The 23,918-nt window shown below is 39.4% G+C and overlaps 1 protein-coding gene across 1 annotated transcript in view; it reads right to left on the bottom strand.

Annotated features, from left to right (window-relative positions):
* LOC104472465 (glycine receptor subunit alpha-2) overlaps positions 1-23,918 on the bottom strand; it is a gene marked incomplete at its 3' end in the record, with an annotated part of 50,244 nt that overhangs the window by 8,985 nt on the left and 17,341 nt on the right. The window contains exons 3-4 of the mRNA XM_010088160.1: positions 18,238-18,305; positions 11,073-11,296 (exon numbers count right to left, since the gene is read on the bottom strand). Of these exons, the coding sequence (XP_010086462.1) occupies positions 11,073-11,296; positions 18,238-18,305 (292 nt within the window). The remainder of the gene's footprint in view (positions 1-11,072; positions 11,297-18,237; positions 18,306-23,918) is intronic.

Genomic DNA, 23,918 nt, shown 5'->3' with positions numbered 1-23,918 from the left:
CCCCAGCTCCAGGCTGGACCCACCCCTGGACAGGGCTGAGCCGGTCAGCGCCTCTGCAAATGACATACTGAAGAGGGGGCACAGCGCATGCAGCAGGGGTGAGGCCCCAGGCAGGGTCCAGCCTGGAGAATCCATCCATCCAGCTGCTGGTCTGCCCACCCAGCCTCTGCCATGGCCCAGCCAACCCAGTGCACCCCCTGCCCAAGAGCCAGGAATTCCTCAGGAGCCAGCGAAAGAACCTGTATTGGAGAGAGGATCGGGGTGTGAGAGAGACAACTACACAGACATGGAGGTCAGCAAAGAGAAAAGAGAAGGAAGAGGTGCCAGAGCAGAGATTCCCCTGCAGCCCGTGGTGAAGACCACGGTGACACCTGTTGTCCCCGAGCAGCCCATGGAGAGCAGAGATTGGCTGCAGCTTATTGAGATGCAGTCCATGGAGGATCCCACTTTGGAAGAAGTAACTGTGCCCAAAGGAGGCCCTGAATATGTGGAAGACACCCATGCCTGAGCACTTAGTAGAGAACTGCGGCCTGTGGAAAGGACTCATGTTGGAGAAGATTGTGAAGGACTCTCTATGAGAGGGACCCCACGCTAGAGCAGGGGAAGAGTGTGAGGAGACCTTCTCTGAGGAGGAGGGAGCGGCAGAGACAACACGCGATGGACTGACTGCAATCCCCATTCCCTGCCCCGCTGCGCTGCCAGAGGGGAGAGGGTAGAAAAATCAGGAACAAAGGCTTTGAGCCCAGGAAGAAGGGAGGGGTGGAGGGGAGGTGCCTTTTTAAGATGTAGTTCTCTTTCTCTTTATCTTGCTCTTTGTTAACAAAATTAAATTTTTTTGTGTGTTTTCCCAAGTCAAGTCTCTTTCTTTCCCATGACCATAAGTAGTGAGTGATCCGTCCCTTTCCTTGCCTCAGCCTGCAAGGTTTTTTAGCAGGAGGTTGCTGTGGGGCTTAGTTTGCCAGGTGACCTTAACCCAGGACAAATGCAAATAGAGTATGAACAGAACGAAGTGCAGAATCAGAGCCAAAAAACAAAGAACGATTAGCCGACACTGTGACAAAAATAATAAAAAATAAATCAATAATATTACTGAGCAATGCTGTGGCAGAGGCAGGGCTGTAATACAAATATTCCAGGGCAGCATTGCTTGTCACAAACTTTGGACCCTCTTCCTGAGGTTTCCCTCACACATGAGGTAAGTCCCTCTGAGCAGCATCTGCTGATACTTCAAATACCTTCAAAGTGCAACAAGCAATGCTGGAATTTATTCAACCAGCATTTCATTCAAACCCTCTTTAATCCCCTGGTTTCACTAGAATGTCTGGAGAAATTGCTCAGACTTGAGCTGTCAGTCTGTCTCTCTTCCCAACCCAGATCAACAACTTTCATTTCTAGTCACCCCAGAAACCTCCTTACAGCATCATTCAGAGGTCTGTATTTCCCACGTCTGCAGGCTGTGGCCTCCTTTGTCACAGAAGCCAGAATAAGGCATCACACCGGGAAAAAATAAACAGCCTGACAACGTGACAGCCTGACAACCAGAAACCCTCATGCTGGTGATCTTTAACACCTGAACACGCTGGTTTGCAACCTCAGTGTTTTCTCCAGGCAGAAGCAGATGTGCCCTCAGATGAGCAAGCAGCAGAACTCAGCACAGGCACTACTGCTGCCCTCAATGTAGCAGCTGTAGCTAGACATCATCTTCTGAGGAAAAGTTGGCAGAGAAGGAAGGGTGACATGCATGTGCAGTCAAGAGAGCTCAGAGGTATTTCTGTGCAGTGCAATCAAGTCCTGAAGTGAGTGGTGGGGCTGAGACACCATGCTCCCTATTCATCCTTCACCCACTGCTGCCCTTGTCCTTTCCATTCTCTGGCTCTGGACAGACTTTTCCCACGTCCTCCTACATCTGCCCGTCGACCCTACATCTCTCACAGAGATACCTGTATGACCCAGAGGCCCAGTCTCCTTCCTCTGTGTTTTAGTCTGTGCTCATACCCTTTCCCCCTTCCTTTCCTGTTGCCCAGTTCCTGTCAAATCCCACCCCGACCTCTCTTCCAGATACTAAGCCTTGAGGCCAGTCCACTCTGACACCTAATCCCCAAAGCAGCACCATCAGTGGAGGAGGGTAAGGTCCCTTAACACACACACACACACACACACACGCACACAAAAATCAATAGAGTAAAATGTTTGTAAACAGATTATTCTCAAGATTATCTCCAATCTCATTCTTTCTCTTAGGAGTTTTGAATGCTGACGCTCATTACTATCATGTCACTGCTCTGATAATCTCACAATGCTACAAAAACACTTCAGTATATTGCACATACAGACCACTTGTGAATGGTCTCCAGCACAAAACAGAAGAACTGACAGTATCCTATAAAAACCTTAGGGAATTAGGTTTACACATTATGTAATCAAAGATTTTTTAATATAAATTTAAGAGAATATCTAATTTTAACTGGGATTTGACATATTGCCTAATCTGCAGCAACCATTACACTCTATTCTAACCCACTTTCTTACAAGCAGCTATCACGCCTTAACCTGATGTGTTGAGACTCACCTAAAACCTCCCTTGATATCAGCGATAACTTTTGCCCTGGAGGACACTGATCCCACAAGAGAAGGGCTCTGTGGATCACAATACGAGGTGTCTGACAACAGGGGGAGTACAATTTTCATTAATTATCCTGCAAGTGGGGTGGTTTTTGAGTGGGCTACCGATAAACAGCCTCCTCACACAGTTTTTTCTAATGAGAAATATCTAGGATCAGTCTTATTAAGTATAGAAGAACTGCTGGAAATTTAAATAGTCCTGGAGGTAAGGGTACAAGCCATTTCCATCTCAAAAAAAAAAAAAAACCACCAAAAAAAACCCCAAACAAAATACATTCTTGTCTCCTCATAAGCATGAATAGCAACAAATGCCTTACTATGAGTGGGCATGGTATCAAAAATAACATTTTGTTTCTGTTCTCATCCCTTCATTCTTTCAAGCTACAACCATCTGCAGCTCAGCTGTTGGGACAGGAGACTTTACACTGCAAATACCAGAACACAAGTAGTATATGCATGGTCACTGCTAACATTGGCTATGTGCCATTTTTATAAAAAGTCTGACACCTGTGCAAAGCCCACAGTGTTGAGTTTAGTGAGACAAAATGGAATTTCTTTTTCAGTATTGACAATTCTAAAGATGTTCTCATAAATGCAAGATTTCTGTTGTTTTTCTTAAAGCTCCAAGCTGACAATAAGGGTAAAAATATTTTTAGCAGTACATTTTTGTTTGGAAGATTAAATTCTTGATCCTTATAGCTGCTGAAATAATATTAAAGTATTACTTAAGCACAAGCACACAAAGTTCCCCATTAACTGGCAGGGGAGAGGGAGTTGCACAGCAACTATGACAGCATCACACGACACAGGAGCAAATGCCATTCAGGCTAGTGGCACTGAAACAGGGAGTAGAGTCTAAAATCTCCTTATATTCCTCCCAGCCCCCTCTCTTGGGTGATCTGTGCCTGAAAGAAGGGCACACACACTGTCCATATATCAGAAGGCCAAAAAAAAAAAAAAAAAAAAATTCAGTGACATTCTTCTTTTAAAGGGCTTTCCATTTTGTAGTCCATCTCATTATTTTTTCAGGGACCTGACTCATCATTTTGAATGTCAATTCTGGCAATTTTCACAGTCTACATGCTTTGTCGTGTTAAATGGAACAGTCAAACTGTCTGCTTTTTCCCTTATTTTTGAGGAGTCTTGGAATTCCTCTCTAATATTTGTCATGTTCTACAGCTTAATTTCTGTCAGACGGGAATGGGTTGAAGTCAAACTTGGAGGAAGAGAAGTGGAGCTTTCTCTGCTACAGCAAAATGCAAAATGTATGCTGGAGTTTCACGTACTGCTGTTTATGACCGTGTTCTCGCTCCCTCCAGTGCTTTGCTTTGCTTCATGTACTGCCTAACAACACAGGAGCTGGCACGGAGCAGGGTGGTGGATTTCTCATTACAGGCATCCCGCTTCTCATTGTAATGCAATCATTGTCTGTAGATACACAATGCCAGCACATGAGCTGCCAGCAAATGATTTTCCAATTATTGCTCAAGCAAATCTATGAAATTAAATTCAAGTATGATTTCATGTAACAGTTAAATTCTGTAACCACCTGTTTCCTTCTGTGAAGAACAACATTTCATCTCTCCTTTCTCCTCTGTCACTTTCTATCTTAATTTTCCTGCAGTGTGTATTTAGTACGGTGTTGCTTTCCTCCTGGCATAATGACACCTCTGTTTTAAGCCATACATTGCAATGCAATTGGCAAAAGACCTTCATCCCTGGGGGCATGTTCAAGGAAAACATGGGTTTTTGTACAACTTAGAAAGGACTCCAGCACCTACATCATTTTACACCTAGCCTTTAACTGCTCCAGTGCAAGTTCAATGGGTAAATGGAGTGACTGGTCACTAGCAATCAAGGACAGGCATTGCCATTACCCATAAGGAGATCAGATACACGGACATGTGTCTTGGCTATGCAACTATCCCACTGGCATAGAAGTAACCACCTGCCAATACTTTTTGATCTTGCCAGCCAAGAGTAGCTTCATGTATACAAATTGGTCTCCAGGAGCATTTCCCACTTTTTTACTTCGAACAAAGTCTTCCTTTTTGTTTGCGACACAGGAATATAGGGCTATAGAAGTGACATCTTGGGCCATAAAATCTGGTCATCTGCTATCACACGTAGTTACATCACCTAATAACTTCCAAAAATTATCAAGGTTCATTTAATGTTATCTAGTTCCATTCCACGTGGCCCCCCTCCCCCCCTGAACCCCTCTCGCTTTCAGTTGGAATATTGTTCTAAGAATTCAAGGTGTAGACGGCTGGAAACTTTGTAACTTCCACTTTAAGCTTACTTATGGCCAGTTCAGAGCCATTTGTTCTCCTAGCAGCACTGTCTTTCAGCCTAAGTAGCACTTCTGTTGTGTTTGTATTTACCTCACCTCCAGTGCTCTTGTGTGTCAGCTGGAGACGTGCACAGCATGAGAGGAAGAAGTGAGGCAGTAAATGTTCAGGTATAATGTCGGTATCCCTACTTTGCTTTAAATGCCTTATGAAGTGAAAAAAGCAACTAATTTTGTGTCGTTAAAATGTAAATTGTTCTTTCCTTAAGCAGGATGTTCAACAGGGTTTTGACAGTAGCTGTGCTCGTTGCATAACAAAGTACTTGCATTCAGCTTTATTATTTATTGAGTAGCTTTTATTATTTGTTATGCAAAACAAGTAGTTTAGAAACAACAGAAAAATAAGGGTATTGGAAACCCAGGGCTAGATCCTCCATCTGGATTTGTAGCTGTGAGGGAGTGAGAAGGATGAGAGTGGGTGATGGGGGGACACAGTTAAGAGAGTGCTAGTAAACCATCCCAAAGGATGAGAAGAATCTCAAGCCATTTAATTAAAAGACCCCAAAAGAACGGCGGTGAGGGTGGAAGGAGAGTCAGGAGTAATGGCAAGAATGAAAGAAAAAGGACTGGTGAAAAGTGACACCCAAGGACATTGGGTTCAGCCATAATGAGAATGGCTGCTTGTCCCACAAAAGGCTGCAATTTTTTAGCCTCTGAAACCATTGTTATTATTGCAATCATACCCATGGGAAGATGAATTTGTCAAATTTGCTGGATTCACATAGCATGCAGCCACAATTTGGGAAGTCACCTTGTCTTAGTGACACTGTGCAGTTTAATAAAATCTAGTGAATTTAGCACTATTTATATAATGTCTATAAGGCTTCTGCCTATAATATATAATAGCTGAAAACCTCAAAACTTCTTCAGATACATGCCCTATTTCAGTTAGTGTTTCTGCATTGTTCATCCTTCAATGTTTTGTTGTTTATTTTTAATGTGAAAAACTTACTTTAATGTATATGGAGAAGTTTTGTGCTTTTGGAAAGTCAGGGCAGCGTGCATGGGACAGTGTGCATTTTTCCTAACAGGACAGCTAAATAATTTTCTGTGAAAATGCTCCTGTGTTGATTGAGATTAACTTCCAAGGGAAAATCCTCACTTTGTCAGTATCGGTATTATCCTGGTAGGATCTGAGGTAATAAATATGATTGTGTGAGGTCAGAGAGGGGTTCCTACATAGTAAGCAGCCATGTCAATCATGATAACAATCTCTCTGCTCCCCCTTCTTCTAATCTGTCACATGGAAAGACAATGCTGCTAGTAAAGTCCAAATCCTCTTAAATCCCAACATCAGACTGTAAAATGAAATTGAAGTCATCAAATTAAAGTGAAGGATGCACACAGAGCTGTAGAACACAACATTTTCCACCACTCTGTTAGGTTAGACTGTGCCGTGCCATGGATGATTTACACACAACGATGTCATTAGGTGTAAATGGAGCTTCATTATCGTATGGCTGACAAGGTTTGTATCTGAAAATCGTTTTAGAAAACCCATGTCTGACTTTACTGTAATAAGGCAACATTTTCTGTAGTAGCCATGCTAAAAATCTGGCATCTGAAGGACAGTGGACTCTTTTCCCTATGGATAGTCTATTACAGAGTGACTACCAGGGATATATATGTGTTTCCTTAACCAGCTTTCTATTTCCTGCCCATAGAGCAAAGAGCACAGGTACAGAGGAGATTGTAATGAGAAAGTTTCACTCAGAAAAGCTGAATTATAGAAGTGCTACAGATTACTTCTTATAATTTACATGAGGCACATGGTAATCATAAGTCATATGGTCTGTGGGGCAGTGGGGGTGCAGGGGGGAGTCAACTCAGTGCTCTGTCACTCAGCACTATGTCCACACTAGGAAGAGTCAATTTCGGAAACTCCTCAGTAAAGCAGCTGGCATGGGAGACAGCATTCCAAATAAATGTGCTGTTTTCTCAGGTACTTCTCTTTGGTTGTATAAGCAGGCAAGGGCTTTTGGATGTGCCAGCTCATCCCGATGCTGAGTGGAGAGGCTAGTAATCACCTCCAGAACAGCTGCACAAAGAGAGAGCAATCCAATAGCTGGAATTGTCTCATGGTGCCCTAACAGCACTGCACTGCTCTCTAGAAGACAGTCTTCCTTTCTCTGTAATCACATTTAACAATTAAATCTAGTTCAAGAGTTGAAACCATGAAGAGCTAATTGTCTGCATAACTGTAACATTTCTTGCACTGTGAATATAAACAAAGACAGAAAAACAGACATTTTGAAAGACTTGAGGAAATTCTTCCTAGGTACTTCATTGCACTTTGAACAGGAATAACAAAAATGGGAGAAATGTAATTTGTGAATTTGCACAAATTTCCTCCCTAGAATTCCAAGTGGCTCTCTTGTCAAGCTATGCAACACCTTCCAAAATCTTTGCATATTTTAAAAATATGAAGTAATTTGCTTTTTAACTCTTTCTGGCTAAATGCACTAGCACTACATTCCAGAGCACAGCTCTTCAACCTTATCAGGCAACTGGGAGTGCTTTCTGGAGCAACAGGTAAGAAAAAAAAAAAAAAAAGTTACAGCCCCTTTACCTTCCTGACCAATATATTCTAGGTTCAATGCCATGGATCAATATTACTGTTGAGTTATATTACCTCCTGCATCAAACTCATATGGCTGAGATGCACTGAAAATATTAAAAGGAGAGGGAGGCAATTAATGCAGCAAAAAAAACCCCAAACCTTAAGTAAAACCATTCCACTTTCTGTCACTTTGCTAAAATAAGCTTTTTGGCAGATGCTAATATTCGGAGCTGGCAGCTTGAAATGAGTTTGCGGGAATCAGGTAGCACAAATGGGTGACTCGAAGAGAATATGAAGCTTCCTGTGAGGTTATTTAACATTTTTCTGGTGTCCCAGGTATCCGCAATGGGCCAGAGGAGATACCATCCTTGCCCCTGGAGCATAAAATCAGTGCAGCAAGGTATACAATGGTGTCATACAGAACGTGACTGCCAGGAACAGGATTCTCAGTATCATCGCACAGCACTGTTTTTTTTAGTGCAAAATCCCCAACAAAATCCAGTCCGTGCAGAGATCATTCAAGGGTCAGGAGCAGATGAGTCATGGGCATCTGGGGGGTGACATCATGTAGGTTCTGCTTTTAACTCTCATTGGTTTTGCAGCATACAAAATGTACACATCTTAAGCTAATTTTATCTAACTCTGCTGTAAAAAACCCCTCATGTTGACTGCTCTCTGCAGAGGGCTTTAAAATAAAAGTTATAGCTATTTAACTGTTTTTGCAGCTCAAAGAGTACAACTGAGATCGATCTTGACTAAAGCGTAGTCGTTTGCTGTAACTGCTGACTTCTGAGAATACATGTGCCTATAGGAGCTGTTGTTACATCTCTAGTGGCAATAGCACTTATCTGCAATATTGAGTAGTGCTGGGTTCCCTCCACAAGGTTCTAGTTCTCCTTGCAGTACCCGAAAGTTTGACCAATTATTCAGATACAGAGCCTCGGACTCTATATAGTGTACACAGGATTCTATCTGAGATCAAAACAAATACCAAGGTACTCTTTTGAGCATGCAGCAAAAATCTAAAAATAGGTTTGGACTCCTAAACTTATATGACTCATAGACGGGTACATTAACCATCAACAGCTCTGGCTTTGTTTTCTATAACAACTCCCAGAGAATTAAATATAGATCTAGGAGTCTGCAAGCATGAGCATCATAACTAATTATTATAAGGTAAAGTGTGATGCAAATCTACATCATGCCTACCACCACCAGTAAATGCAAGATGGCTCATCCCTCCCTGAGAGAAGGATGAAGAGCCTCATGCTTACCACAGAGTGAGATAACTCCCAGAGACAAGCACTGCAGTGGAGGTGACGCACAGGCCAGACCCTCCACGACCCTTCCATGACTTATCTGAGCACCCATATCCTACACCAAGTGTCTTGTTTTAGTAAAATATGAACCATGAGATCTACTTCCAGGTGACCTTTCAAATCCCTCTCAGAAAGGGCAGGATTGGCCTCTGAGAGCATTTAACAACATAAGCCGTTGTGTCTCCTGTGTAGCATATTTCCATATTGTCAGTGCAGGATATAGGGAAGAGGAATAGCACTGTCGTACAATACATGTACCTTGCTTCTTACCCATTAATTACTGGTACCAGTCCTAAACTCATTTTATGCAGATAGTGTTTTTATGTGTGATTAACTTGACCTTGATTTTATTAAATTCGGAAATATGACAAAACAGCCTACACCGCTGCTTCTCAGACATGTAAAGTGCCTTAAACATTTACAGCACACTAAATGCTAAATATCATGATGTTAGGCAAAGTGCTATTGGTGCAGTAATTAAAATGGCAGTATTGTAACATTCTTGATGTACCGAAACAATCACTAAAATATTCTTGTTTGTTTCCACATAGTGCAACTAAAACCGACTGGCAACACACAGATGCATCTAGCCCAGTATCTAGAGACTAAAGATAAGTTTTTCTAATTACTTCTGACTTCAAGTTTCTGTACTCGGAAAAGTTTTCCTCACTGTAAAGTAATAAAAACTTATATGCCATGTTAGAGGCTCCAGGTAAGCCTCTGTTACTGCTGTGCAATACAGATGAGAAACGATGAATTTTGCTTAGTAGTCCATTGGAATTCTGCTTACTCTGCTTCACATTAATTTGGATTTAGGTGTGGGAATTTTACAAATGTGATATGACAGCTCAAAATATTACTTTTCCCACATGGACAAATGTCAGGAAAACTATCCATCTGCATTCTGAACAGCACCCAGCTGCACTGTTGCCTCCAATAAGATGGTGTCTGATGTCATTCAAACAAACAGATGCATTCATTTATCTCCCAGGGTGAAACAAGAAATATTTGTAAGTGACAGCATATTTATCACTCTGCTAGTGCTAGTTTCATCCTTGTATCCTATTATTTTTCTCAAACTGTTTAGGTATGCCAATTTGAAACCTTGCTCAATGAACACTTACTTTCCACCCTGTTTAATCCATCCAAATATTACTGGGGTCTTATAAAGGAATTTCCACAAGAATTAAGTAAATGGAGGAAGTACCACGTTATTATTTATTTATTTAAAATCCTAAAGAACACAGCTGTCCTGAACCTGGATCAATAATAATTTTTTAATGAAAATGCAGGTCAGAAACTAGAAACAACTGTCTTCTAAACTAATCTGCCTTACGGATGAGTAAACTCACTAAACTGTTCAACAAATGCTATCATGTTTTCTTTCCACAATGCAAGAAAGGCAAAATGCTTCCCAGCATTCCCAGGAACAAATAAAACACAGTAATTACTTTTTTCTAAACAATTATAAGAGCAATAATACAGTTTTTTTGCATCTTTGACTACCTATATTAAACAATTAACAGTGCACAGTAACCTGAATGTCAAATAAATACTGCAGATTATTCGCTGCTGTTTATGACTGTGCGATGCAATTCTGATTCTCTGCAATGTCCCATTTCATCAGGTTGTATCAAATCATGTTTTGTCAGTGTTTATTAATTCAGCCCAAACCCAGTCACACGACACACACTTCAGTGCACTTAGTATCAGAAAATGCTTTGTGTAATTCCAATTATTTTAAAATGTAAATAGACACATCTGATTACCCAGTGACTTGGGTTTATTGCATTTCAAGCATGTTTTTACTTAAGGTGTTGAGCAGTCTTTTAAAATACTCTTCCCCTTTACTTTTAAATTGCAACCCACAAACTACTGAGGAGTTGATTTCCTCTCTTTGTAAAGAGGAGTGACTTGAGCTAACACTAATGGGAATTATTGAGGCGTACCATTAAAGTTTTAGACAGCTCCAAGCTTCCAACAAGACTAAGACCTACTGCTGTGCTACTTATAGACTATTTTGTGAAAAGTAAAAGCTTAGCAAAGGAACATAGGCAAATTTTCCTTCTATTCTGCTCTAAGTCTCATTTCAGTTGTACATATGGGACAACAAAATATTAAATATGTATATTATGTTTTGTAAGCATAGTTATATCCAGAAAAATGGGGAACAAGTGGAAGGAAGAGGATGAAGAGCAAAAAATAAAGTTAGCTGGTTTACCTGATACTGTACAACACTTTTCCAGTTTTAGAAATCCTCAATAACTTGTTGTCTGTCGTGACGTCATGAAAGTTTGCTCCCTTCTCATTAGCAAAGAATAAATCCGGCTTCCAAATAGAGTCCAACATAGAGGGATCCAAATCCAAAGAATCATCAGGATATTCACTGTAAGCCAGACGTGAGTCATTCCACTGCTGTCTCAAAAAAATGTTCACTCTGTAGTCCTACAGAAATGCCATGTGAAAAGGTTACTAAGCCACTTACCAAAACTAGAAGCCCACTTTAGCTTTCTTCATGTTCTTAGACTTACTACAGTACCAGAATTACAGCAAACATTTTTTTAATCCTTTGAACATCAAGAGTTGTCATTTGAAAATAAAGCAGTCTAAATGTTGTATTGAACCACACAAACACAACTGTTAGATTTTCCAAATCAAAATTACTTCAGTGATGAAAAAATATTAACTGCAACCTCCAATACTAAATATAACCCTCTCTCAAATGCTATGTATTAACTCAGAGGTACTTAGTTAAAAAGCATTGCAGATAGATATACGCAATTTCAACAAAGATTCTATAAAACCACTAATTTAAATAATTGCTTCCAATATGTAAATCAATTATTTCTAGTGTACTCATGAGTAGCTGCTAATTCCAGTGAAGCCAGCTTTGTATAGAAGAAATTGAATCAGCACTTCTTATTTACTGTTTGCATCCTTTTTCTATCTACCATATGTATGTTCCTTCATTTACTCCTCCCTCACTACATTCCACCAAAATTGTTCTAATTGCATTCTTCTGCTCAGTGGTCTGCTAGCCACAACTGGGAAAGGCAGCAATTACTTAGAGGTTCATTTAGAACCTACATTAATGCTGTGTCAAGAACTGACTATTAAAGGGGAGTATGAAAAGAGCTTTCAGGGTCTAAACTCTCCAGAGGGAAAGGAAAGATGCTAACGCTTATTCTCTTTATCCTGAATTTCCAAAGTCAGCAAATAAGAGCTTTGTCTCCCCCAGCTTTCCCTGCTATTATAAGCGTATTTACCTGAAATTACTACATTTAACTTGGTATGAACAGTCTCTTAGAAATACATCTACTCTTCCTCTAAAAGGAATATATTTAATAATATTTATATAAATTATATTAACTGAAGGAACATGTTATCAAATAATTCTGCCAACTGTACAAACCCATCACATTTAGGATTTGCGTTACGGTAGCCACAGTAGATTAAAATGGCATCACTGTGCTTTTGATTTAGAAAATGTATGAGCTAACCTGTGTTTAGTTAGGCCACTGAACTGCATAATCTGAAGAATTTATCATCCTTGAAATGTAAATAAATATCCTCATACTGATTAGAGGTGCAGAAAGCAGCTTGCCCAGTAGGCAGACTCTGTGAATGAGCCCCTCCAACCTTCAGCATTTCCCACCCTTTGTTCAGTAGGTTGGTGGTAAGGTGTGCTGCTGCCCTGACAGAATATTTCTGACATCCAAACTAATGCCGTTTTTGAACCCAATGGGATGATGCTTTACAATCTCACTAGGATGATGCTTTTTCCTGCTTTCTTTACCATTGTCATTTTGCTGTTGGGTAGATGCAAGTCAAAACAGGAATGTCTACTAATCAGAGCAAGACAGACCTGAGAGAGGTCTCAAGCATAACACATTTATTATAGATACGTGCAAAAGCCTGTATCCGTTTTTCACAAGCCACTATACTTTTTATGGTGCTGTTCTTTCATACCATTGAAGATCAAATAGCTACTTGCAGTTCTCAGTTTATAAAATGTCATCATATCTTGTGAGGATACATTAACCCTAAGCATACTTTCCCTTGTTTCTTGGTCTTAGAAACTAAGAGTGTCTTATAAGTTTATATGGGACAGTTTTAGTTATAAATCCAGGAAAGCACTTGATTTTCATTCTGCAGAAAAGAAGGCAGGGGCTCTCATCAGCAAATGCTGACAAAATAAAATTGCTACAACTAGTTGTCCAACTGCCTTTAATTTTTCTTTGAAATAAGATATACAATGAAGTCTATGGAAAGCAGAGGGATTTTTTTTCCCCCCATGACACAGAAATCATAAATAAGTCAAATCAGTAAATTTTTTAGAAATATCTAAAAATAAATGTACTTTCATCAACTTCATTAGTCAGTGATTTAGATAACAAAAAACAGTCTGAAAAAAATCCTTATTCATAGAAGATCTTGCATAAGATGATATATATTATACCAAAAGCATAAATAATGCCAATAGGATGACACTATTTTTTTTCAATATGTACCTTCATAAATATATCAGAGCCATCACAGTGATACACTTAGAAATGCTTTTTCTCTGCAAGCTTTGTTGTTAGAAGCAAAACAGCACTGAAAACTTTGTTTATGTCTGATAGGCTTTGCATATATATGTGCATAGATACATTAATAAGAAATAAAAATGGAAATATAATATGTACATCACAAAACCATCATTACTTTTTTTTCCTATGCTTGCAGTATAGCCAGTTGAGAGGGATGTGTGTTTACACAGTCAGACCTAATCATGTGCAGAATTTTGAAATTATTTTTCCTGTGCTAACATTGTAACTATCTTCTGAAGAAAAAATCTCCTGAGAACAGTATCACAACATGGAGCTCAGGCAGACTACAGTGTGTATTTTGTGAATTCCTGAGGGTAGAAGTGGGTGGACTGTAGTAATGCACTCCTACACAACCACAAGTACACCTGCTCCATAAATTCTTTCTGACAGCAACACTGCTCTGAACGAGGAGTGTAGACCCGAAGATTCAGTCTCAGTTGCAACACCGATGCCAGCGATAGCTCAAGGCACATCAGGTAAAGAGTTTTCCTCTGTTTTTGAGCCAAACTATCAGAGTAGTGCTAACGTACTAAAGGAACATTCATCTATTTTCAGTAGATTTATCTGAAGATTCAGGGACTCGATCCATTAATATACTTAGTTTGTGTTATAGGAAACAGTCTTTCAGCAAATCCATGGCCACCAGATTCATTGCCCAGAGCTCCAGCAAAGCTCTGGGTCCCTTTGGTCTCAGGCACTGCTGGGGCAGGGGGGCATGGGGGAGCCCTGCTCCCTCTTCAGGGCTACTTTGTGTCTTTGAACCTAGGCTTGTCTTAGATATTAGCCTTTCTTCCGTCTTCCTCCGTCAAATGTCTAAGGCAAGTGTCAGACTTAGCTGGCCTTCCAGGCATAGGCGGGGGTTGCCAAATAGACTACTTTCATACTCTCTAGATCCTAAATATTAATGTTAACTGAAAAGTAGTTGTTTAATGACCTATTTCAAGGACACGTGACAGAAAAGCACTTGGTTACCTATGTACCTAAGCATACAAGGCATCTGCAATGTAGGAATCTCTTATGCGGTTAAAACTACACATGTCAATTAAGCGGTATCATTTGCAACTATGTTTTTTCTAGTGTGAAGATAGCATCATACAGCCAGCCACAGCCAAGCTTTATTGCTCCTAAAATTTTAAAAGAAATGGCAAATTTTTCTGCTAACATTAGTACTCAAAACACAACTGGAGTTTGATGAATTTACCCCAACAGAGAACCTGCTGCATAGTGTCAGTCATTGATTATAGGGCATAACAACAATAATAATGTCCTCACAGTTAGTCATTTCTGTAATTAACAATTAGCTCGTCAATGTACAAACTGCTCTTAGCTTCTCCTACAGCTGATAGCTAAAAAATCCTGATTATTAGCAACACTGAACATCTGAATTCTTTGGGACTCTGCCCAGCCTGATGTAGATTACTCATCTGTGATACTCAACTGCAGTCATGCTGTACAGTGAGTTTTCTGCTGAATACTGCATGTGTGAATGCTTCCAAAAATAGATACAGAGCTTACTGGCATAACTGCTTTATTCAGTGAAGTTAGTCAGGGATGTCTTTTTCTCTCTCTTTTTCAAGTTAGGACTTAAATGAAAGACAAGTGAATTAGTTAAGAAAATTTCCAACAATTCTATCTTGACTCTGGCCTTTTATTTTTACCGTTTCTGTTTTGGTATAATATATATCATTCTAATATGGAATAAAACAATTTGTTTTGGAGAAAAAAAAATCAGTTGTGATACTGTCCCATACATGCATTATAGTGCAGAAAGAAAATACATATGCATTTTGTTTCCCTAGATATTTGGGAACAAAACTTGTGGAGACCCTATGGAATTCATCTGTTTGGAGAGACCCAGCACAAAATCCTGTTTTATTTCTGAATAAAGCTTTCTCTGTTCTAGCTTTCAGAGGAGTATACTGGACGTAAGAGTTGTACTGGCCTTTCACACAGCGATGTATTTCATCCTGGTGTCTGTCCTAACCGGAAAACAGAAGCTGTTCCTGCTAGTGTTATTGAGAACCTGGCTTACTGAATTTACTAGGTCTGGGGCTGTAATCCTGTCTGCCATGTTCATTTCTCCTACTGAAAGCTTCTCTAAACAAGTTTTCATCTTCCAAGTTTCCAATGAGCTGCTGTAGATGGTTCAAGTTATATTCTGGCAACGTCCCTTCAGTACATATACATGGTTTCACTAAGCATTCCTGTCCTTTGAGACAGGAATGTCTCTATTGAATTTACAATCCAGGTTTTAAATGAATCTTTTAGTTTTATGTCAAAACCATCAAGAGCATTTTACAGGGAAAAATGAATCCTAAGAGTCAAACAAAACTCATTATTTATCACAAGGGATGCCCACATTTTTACCACATGGTTACTTCTATTTCAGAAAGGCAAAGTAGATGGAACAATAATTGATGTCTGCCTCTCAGAGCAGTTTCAGAGCATCCTAAAACTAGCCACACTAGTCATTTAAAAAGTGTCAGCATTAAGAAAATCAATATCAAACCATTGAACAGCATCTTAGAGAAATCTTTCCACACTTTCAGCAGATATTATGAACAAAGCAAAATAAGAAAGCCAATAGTCTTTGTTTTCATCTACTCAAATGTTTGGCTGTTTTCAGCAGAATGTGTTAATGAACATTGGAAAGGATGAACATTAACATATTTGATAGAAGGTAAAATGCAATGAGGGGATTTAATCAAAGCAATGAAGGAGTCTAATTAATGCAATCAGCATTAGGTCGTGCAAATATTTTCATTGAATGCCATCTTGTAAAGCCAGTGACGTGCAGGATTTTTGCTACCTAACGCTATGTTGATGCCTCTATATGCTAGGATCAACAGACATGTCTGGGTTAAAAAGGCTACTTTCCTAGCTATCTTCTCAGAATCCTTTGAATATAGGAAAACAAGTTTTACAAAAAACAGAAAATTAAGTCTGTTGACAATTTTGTTACATTTTGTTTTTCCTGTCATTTTTAACTTGATTTTAGTTTTCTTTCATGTTTTTTCTTTTTAGGTTTTTAAAATATTACAGATACATAGTCCAAAGCATTAGCTTATCTGTTTATTTTATAGCTCTGTATGTTATAGCTTGTCGTTTATAGAGAACTCTTTCTCATCCTATTTAAGAAAGCAACCTGCCCCAGCAATAACTTGCCCTTTATCTCTAGAAAACTTTAAATAACAGGTGATTTTCAAAATAGAAATGTTTAGGAGCAGAAGATTTGTGTTCCCACATTCCTTAGGCACCACTTACTAAGATGATGACATGAACTACAATTGAATTTAAATGAAGCATTGGAATATTAAATAAAATATTTAAGTTGTGTTATATGTCTGCTCTTCCTTCATAATGCAAGGATCACAGGGCAGTATCTCTCCCATTTTATAAAAAAAATAGTTTCTTTGGACCTTAAGTCCTTTTCTGAGTAGCAAGTTCATTTTTAGTTACCAAGAACTCAGTCCTACAGAATGCTAACCACCTTTATTGCATCTGGCTTCAGCAAATACAGAAAGACCTGGACACTGTGTAAGAATCCCCAGAAAACAGAGTTGTGAAACTGCATTGCAATTGCTTCGAAAGTGTCCATAGCTGTCCATAGTGTTCTGAGGCAATGAGAATAACTCTTGCAAAATTTAAATGAAGGTAAGAGCATCCGTTTTTAGTTTATTTTGTGGCAGCAGTGACTTGAAGAGTTCAAAGTCAAGCTGGGTTGTGTCACTAGACCTTCTTTAGAATGGGTTTAATCCACTTATGTATACGACCATTTGACAATTATTATGGGTTTATCACGTTAAAATAAGAAAGCCATCAAAAATCTCTCTCTGGACTGACCCCAGTAGCCAGGTGTACCCATGCTTGAATAAATAACTGGTATTTTTTGTTCTTTGTTTGAAAAAGAAGATTTAAAACCTTGGCATCTTTTTAAATGGTCTAAGAAAAAAATATGTTTCACTTTTCTTAGCAAATATTGAAAAAAATTCACCTCTAGAATAAAAAAAAAAGTTGAACTAAAATTTTCCTGTCTATTTTTTTTTTGTTTGACTTTGTTAATCCTAAATTTTGGCAGTTTTCAAGAGAAAAATAACATTTTGAAATGGAAAATTAAACTATTTATTATGTATATCAAAGTTAAAACTCTGACATTTTCATTTTGGCCTTTTTTTTGACTGATAGTGTTCTTTGAATTCAGTCAAAATACACATTTCAGTCAGCTGGGATCCCATAATTTCCTAGTACTAATTTAACCCTCAGAATATCCAGATCTCCCTATAGCTTTATATTTTAGTCATTTAACTCATGTTATGCATTCACTTCAGTTACTGATGTGGCTGCAATTCACAGAGATTTAGCTAAGTTAAACAAGACTATTCTGGTAGCTATGTCAACACAGTCTGCAGCAGCAGATAATTCAGTATGTGGTGTAAGACCCACTCAAAATATGGAGTACTTGGCAGGGAGCCCCACAGCTGAGCTCCAGCCATTCCTCTGCCTCTTCAGTGCTAATAAAACCTGAGAAAGATGGTTTGCACATACCTATATTTGCTGCCCTCACAGTTACTACAGACTATGGTGCACTCACTGCATATGTACATTTAGACTTGGTAATTGAGTTTAATAACTTATATATCTCTTTATATAGTTATTTTCTATTTATTTTATTTTAATTCAGCTAGCAGGTTTTTAGTAGCTTAGTAACTTAGTAGATGCCCCCATGCCCTGAGCATCTTTATCCTATATCACATCCCACTCCTTCACAAGATGGCTTCAATGACCAGTCCCACTCACCATTGTAGTTTCTGCTATTGAACCAAAGCTGTTGATAAATATGTTGCAGGTAACATTTACAGGAGGACCTGCAAGTTGAACAATAAATAGAAAAATTGACAGGTTGTGTTCATGACATATATTAAGTATTGTTGTTCTCTTGCCAATGACATCATAGCACTTACCATTGTGGTTTCTGTGACTGATCCAAAACTGTTGATAAAAATATTGCAAGTAACGTTTACTGGAGGACCTGTGGAATGCAATAAAAATGTTGCAATATACATTGAAACAAAAGTACAGATCCCTCAGCCTCCATACAATCTGGTACAGATGTGGCTGAAAACAAGTAGGAAGTGAGTTTTCCCGAACAGATCATGTAAATATAAATAAAAACATTATCAATACTAATTTAAATAACCTACTTTCAGTGGAAGTTTTTATATAAATACCCAGAGCTACATCCTCCCATTTAAGGATTTATGAGAAAATCTGCTTCTTTATCCACAGTACCAGCACATAATACACTTTAGGATTGCAACCACTCCTCTCTCCCTTCCTTCTCAGATTTAAAATTAAAATATTATCTCACCTCACCTATTCCACTCTGTATGCAAAGGTTTGCCACTGAAATTTCCAGCAAGTGCCACTTTTCACATTGACTCCAGTACAGTGACAAAGGACTTAGACAAGCATCTCTTCATGCACCTGATCTGGAGATGTCTGCCTTGCCATAAACAAATATTTTAGCAATATCTGTTCTGGTTTGACACAGCTTTTGTTAAACAGCTATTTGTAATCTCTTCCCTTCCACCTCCTCTCATGCTTCTCAACAGTCACTGACATGTAGCACAATGAATGGGGACTTAATATTTAGTTAGTTGTCTATTAGCCTCCTATTTTTTTTATGTGAGATGAAATGAACAGAGGTTCTCAACTGAATCAAAAAAAAGATTAATGCCAAATGCCTGAATTTCAGTGACAAGAAAGCTGATACAAGAATTGAATATCAAGTACTTTCTTCTCTCTTGCTATTGTTTTTAATCACATAATTTTCCTTATTTTAAAAAAAAGTGTCAGTACACAGAATGTAAATACCTATATTGGGCTTCATATTTAGATCTGAAATTGTTTTACAAAAGATGGAAATGTTATTACTTTCTTTTTTTGAAAAATTGAAAGATAAAGTAAGGTGCCCAGTGAAACCCAGTACAGTATCTGCTTCCTGAGTGCTAGACCACCCACCTTCGACGAAACAAACGTGTTGCTTTTGGGAACAAAAAAATCACAACAGTAACATGTTTTGAGGCTGTTAAATTTCAGTTAAGTGGAATTTTAAGTTAATTCAGTTTTTGTAAAAATTGTTTTTAAAAAAAACACTTCCTTTTTATCTTTTAAATGTGTTTACACTTTCAACATCAAAGTAAAACAAGCCAAACAGTTTGCTATTCTCCCTCCATGGTATCATTTTTTTCCTTTTTACTTGATGATATTTCTACTAGCTGGGCAGCCTGACCAACCTATTTCTCTGCATCTAAACAAACAGAATCACTGAATTGGAAGGAACGTGTGGAGATCACCCAGTCCCACTAGTCCATCTATTCCTAGAGTAGGGTCAGCTAGAACAGGTTTCTCAGGACCTTCACAGCTTCATGGAGACTCCACAGCTTCTCTGGACAACCTGTGTCATTGCTCAGTCACTCTCACAGTAAAAGGCTTTTTCTTGTGTTTAAGGTTGAGTGTCTTGTGTTTCAGTTTGTGCCCATTACATCTTGTCTTTTGGGCACCACTGAGAAGAATCTGGCCCCATCTTCTTTACTTATCCCCCATCGATTATTTATGCACATGGATAAAATCCCCCAAACCTTCTCTTCTCCAGCCTGAGCAGCCTCAGCAATCTCAGCCTTTTCTTCTATGATAGATCCTCCAGTCCTTTAATCACCTTCATGACCCTTTGCTGGGCCCATACAAGTAAGTCCATGTCTCTCTTGTACTGTGAAGCCCAGAGCTGGACCCAGCACTCCAGATGTCTGTCACCAGGGCACATATCTGTGCTAAGCAGAGAAGAAGGTTCCATTCCCTCAACCTGCTGGCAATGCTCTGCCTAATGCAGGCCAGGAGTTTGCCTTCTTGCTGCAAAGGCATATTGCCGGTTCATGTTAAACTTGGTGTACACCAGGAACCCCACGGCCTTTTATGCAAAGCTGGTCATCTCTCAGATTGTTCCTCCCCAGGTGCAGGACTGCATTTCCGCTTGCTGAACATGGTGAGGCTCTTGTTGGGCCATTTCTGAAGCCTATCCCAGTCTCTCTGAATGGGACCACAACCCTCTGGAGCATCAACCATTCCTCCCAGTCTTGTATCTCCTGCAAACTTGTTGAGGGTGCACTCTGTCCCATTATCCAGGGAATTTGTGAAGACGTTAAACAGTATTGGCCAGTATGGACCCCTGCAGTACACCAGCAGTGACTGGCCTCCAGCTGAACTTTGTGCTGCCGATCACAACCCTTTGAGCACAGCAATTCATCCAGTTTTCCATGTACCTCAGTGTCCATTTAGCTAGTCCGTTCTAATAGTTTATGTATAAGGATGTTGTGAGAGACAGTGCTAAAAGCCTTGCTAAAGCTGAGATGAATAACATCCATGAAGACAGCTAAATCATTGTAGAAGTCTATCAGCGTGGTCAGGAATTATTGCCCTTTCATAACTCCATGCTGACTGTCCCCAGTCATGTTCCTGACCTTCAGATCTGAACGTGGTTTAAGGGATGATTTGCTCCAGGCTTCAAGGTAGGACTGGCCAGTCTGTAGTTCCTGGATCCTCCTCCTTGTCCTTCTTGAAGATAGGAGTGACTTTTTTTTTTTTTTCCACATGATGAGAAACCTCCTCCAGTCGCCATGACCTTTCAAAAATAATTAAGAATGGTCTCACAATGCCATCAGCCAGCTCCCTCAGCACTTACGGGTGCTTCCTGTGTGGTCCCATGGACTCAACATATCCAGTTTGCCTAAATGCTCTGTAGCCTGATTCTTCTCCACTGAGTTTTCCTTGACCTGGACTTTCCCACAGGTCTCAGGGGCGTCTTATCAGTAAAGACTGAGGTGAAAGGGGCATTGCCCCATGCTCTTTGTCAACTTTTATTTAATCTCATGGTGTTGTCTTGCAAAAGTTGCCATATGTGAGCACCACAGCTTTCAATTCCCGAATGCCAGCAGAACCTAGTAAACGTGCTTACCTATGCTAGGAAATATGCTACAGCACTACAGTCTACAGTTCAGATGTACACTAAGTAGATGCATGCTAGAGCACTGTATCTTACAACCAGATAAATATCTCCCTCCATTTCTCTACTTAATTGTATAACATCTTTCACTTGCCTTCTGTTGGTCAATGTGGAATAGTATAAGCACTGAGTAGACCCAAGTACTGCCAGCAAAACTAGTCACGTTCTCTTCATCCTTAGAGTTTTCTGGAAGGAGCTTTATCAGTGAGATGTCACCAATTCAATTTTTTTCTGATCATTTATATTTGTTTATAAACATCAAAAGTATAATGCAAGATTTGCAACCAAATGAGAACAGAAGATACTTATCAGAGGAACTTAAAAATGACATTTGATCATGTAATTTACAGATTCTAAGGTGAAAGTCCAACTTTCTCTTAAAGTCGATCTGCTAGTGATGGGTTTTCTAAACGTGTATAGAAATTTTCTTTTTCTGAATATGTATTTAGGAGGAAACAGGAGCCAAATGAAGTAAAGAAAAAAAAAAAAAAAAAAAAAAAAAAAAAAAAGATGGCTAACTGAGCACTGAAGTTTGCAATGCTTTTATTCTTTTTTTATTAATTTTTTTTCTGCTGTTGATATTATTCCAGTGGAAAGGGGGTGTATAGATGTTGTACATCTTAAGGAAGAAGTTCACTTTAAAGAGGGCACACAACATCACTTTTTCCAATTAAACATTTCAGACACTCCATGCTGTAAGATTTTTCTAATCTAATAGTTTGTTTAAAATGAAAGCAGCAAACTTCTATGAAGTATAGCCAAGGTTTGAGAACATAAGCTGAAACTCTTCAAAGGCAATGGAAACATTTAATTTTACTTTACTACCTAAAACCTAAAAAGAGTTGACATTGCCTCTAAAAAATTAAGCAAAGTATACTTTACAATAAAATCTTTCCCTTCCCCCTAATTTTTCTTTTGTCACCTCTAATTCAACAAGGTAACAGTCCAGGTGCATTTCAGGCATGTTCAATATAAGCAAAATGATTTTTGAGTCATATGGAAAATGTCTGTTTCTTGAAAAGGCTCAGACAAAAAAAAAAAAAAAAAAAAAAAAAAAGAAACCCAAAACAGGTAGCTAATGCTCAAATCCACCTGAAAGTAGAAGCCTGGTATTCTGACAAACAGCTAAGATATCACTTCTGTTCCCTGAAGCTCCCATGCCCCTGCTTCCCCAGAAGGTGTGCTGCTGCTGCCAGTTGACAGGACTCTCCAGTACACTGCCTTCTTGAAAAGCCCTGACATTATAACGTGTCATACACCTCCTGTGACTTCGGGGTACTTAACACTTACAGAAAGTCCTCAGCACTCATCTGCTCACCTTACTCACAAGACACCTGAATGTACTGAATATTCCCCTGAATTTGCTGTGACATATTGCCTCATAGCTCCTGTACCAAAGGTGGCTGTGACCTTGCCACTGTCCGCGATTCTTGTCAGCTGCCAGAGGGGCTGAATCCATCCCAATGCATGAGGTGTCCCCATGTTGAGTGACGAGTGTTGCAAGCTGTATGCTCAGCCCTGTCCAGCTCTTAACTGCAGATTTGCTGAATATTCTCCAGTATTGATAGTACATTGCCTCGAAGCTTCCTTCATTTGATAGGTTCTTGAGAAGGCTTTCTTGTACTCTTGCCCTACAGATCATCCCAGCTGCAACTAATCATATCTGCATTCTCACATCCATCCCAACTCTGCCTTTTTGGGGTACAGTTTCCAGGCTGCACCTGGCAGCCTTTTTCTTTTCACATTAATTTCAGCCATATAGCTAAAATGTTCTTAGTGGGAATATTATAATCATACAAGTGATTTAAAATGGTACCTGTGCACTTGCCAATTTTCTTTGATATGTGTATTTATTAAGGGATTTTGTAAGGCAAACTAAAATACAGTATACACACACGCAGAGAACTGTGGGCAAAGCAGAGAGATGTGAAGTAAAAATAAGAGATAATGAGGCAGAACCACCTCATGGAATGACAGTGAAAACATTGGTAAGATATATACGGATCAGTGAAGGATCTTGTGTCTTTCTCTATACATAGTATTTTTTGATCTACCTTCTGACTTTGGCCCATGTGCCAATGGAAGGAGTTTTTTTCCCACTGTCTCAGGTGGTTTGTTTTGTTCCATATAGAGGGGACAAAGGTGAACTAAACTGCCCTTCTCCCCTTACCACAGAGAGCAGGATAAGCACTAGGACTGTTTGAAAAGACTAAAATCAATCCCACCTGAGTGTGGAGATAGAGCGGGGACCCAGGAACAGGACCAAGGGGCAAAGTGAGGAAGCAGTGATCCAACCAGGGACTGAGCATCCCTCTATCTGTGGAGCATGAATCTCATGTCCCAGCTTAAATGAGGGAGGGGATGAAAACGTGGGTGAGGGCAGGACAAAGACCCACATGCTAACCTGAGCACTGGTAAC

Source organism: Pterocles gutturalis, unplaced genomic scaffold (assembly GCF_000699245.1).
Source record: "Pterocles gutturalis isolate BGI_N339 unplaced genomic scaffold, ASM69924v1 scaffold1022, whole genome shotgun sequence".
Classification (NCBI taxonomy): Eukaryota; Metazoa; Chordata; class Aves; order Pterocliformes; family Pteroclidae; genus Pterocles; species Pterocles gutturalis.
The sequence above is the reverse complement of the archived record's forward strand: the minus strand, read 5'-3'. Positions and strand labels throughout refer to the sequence as shown.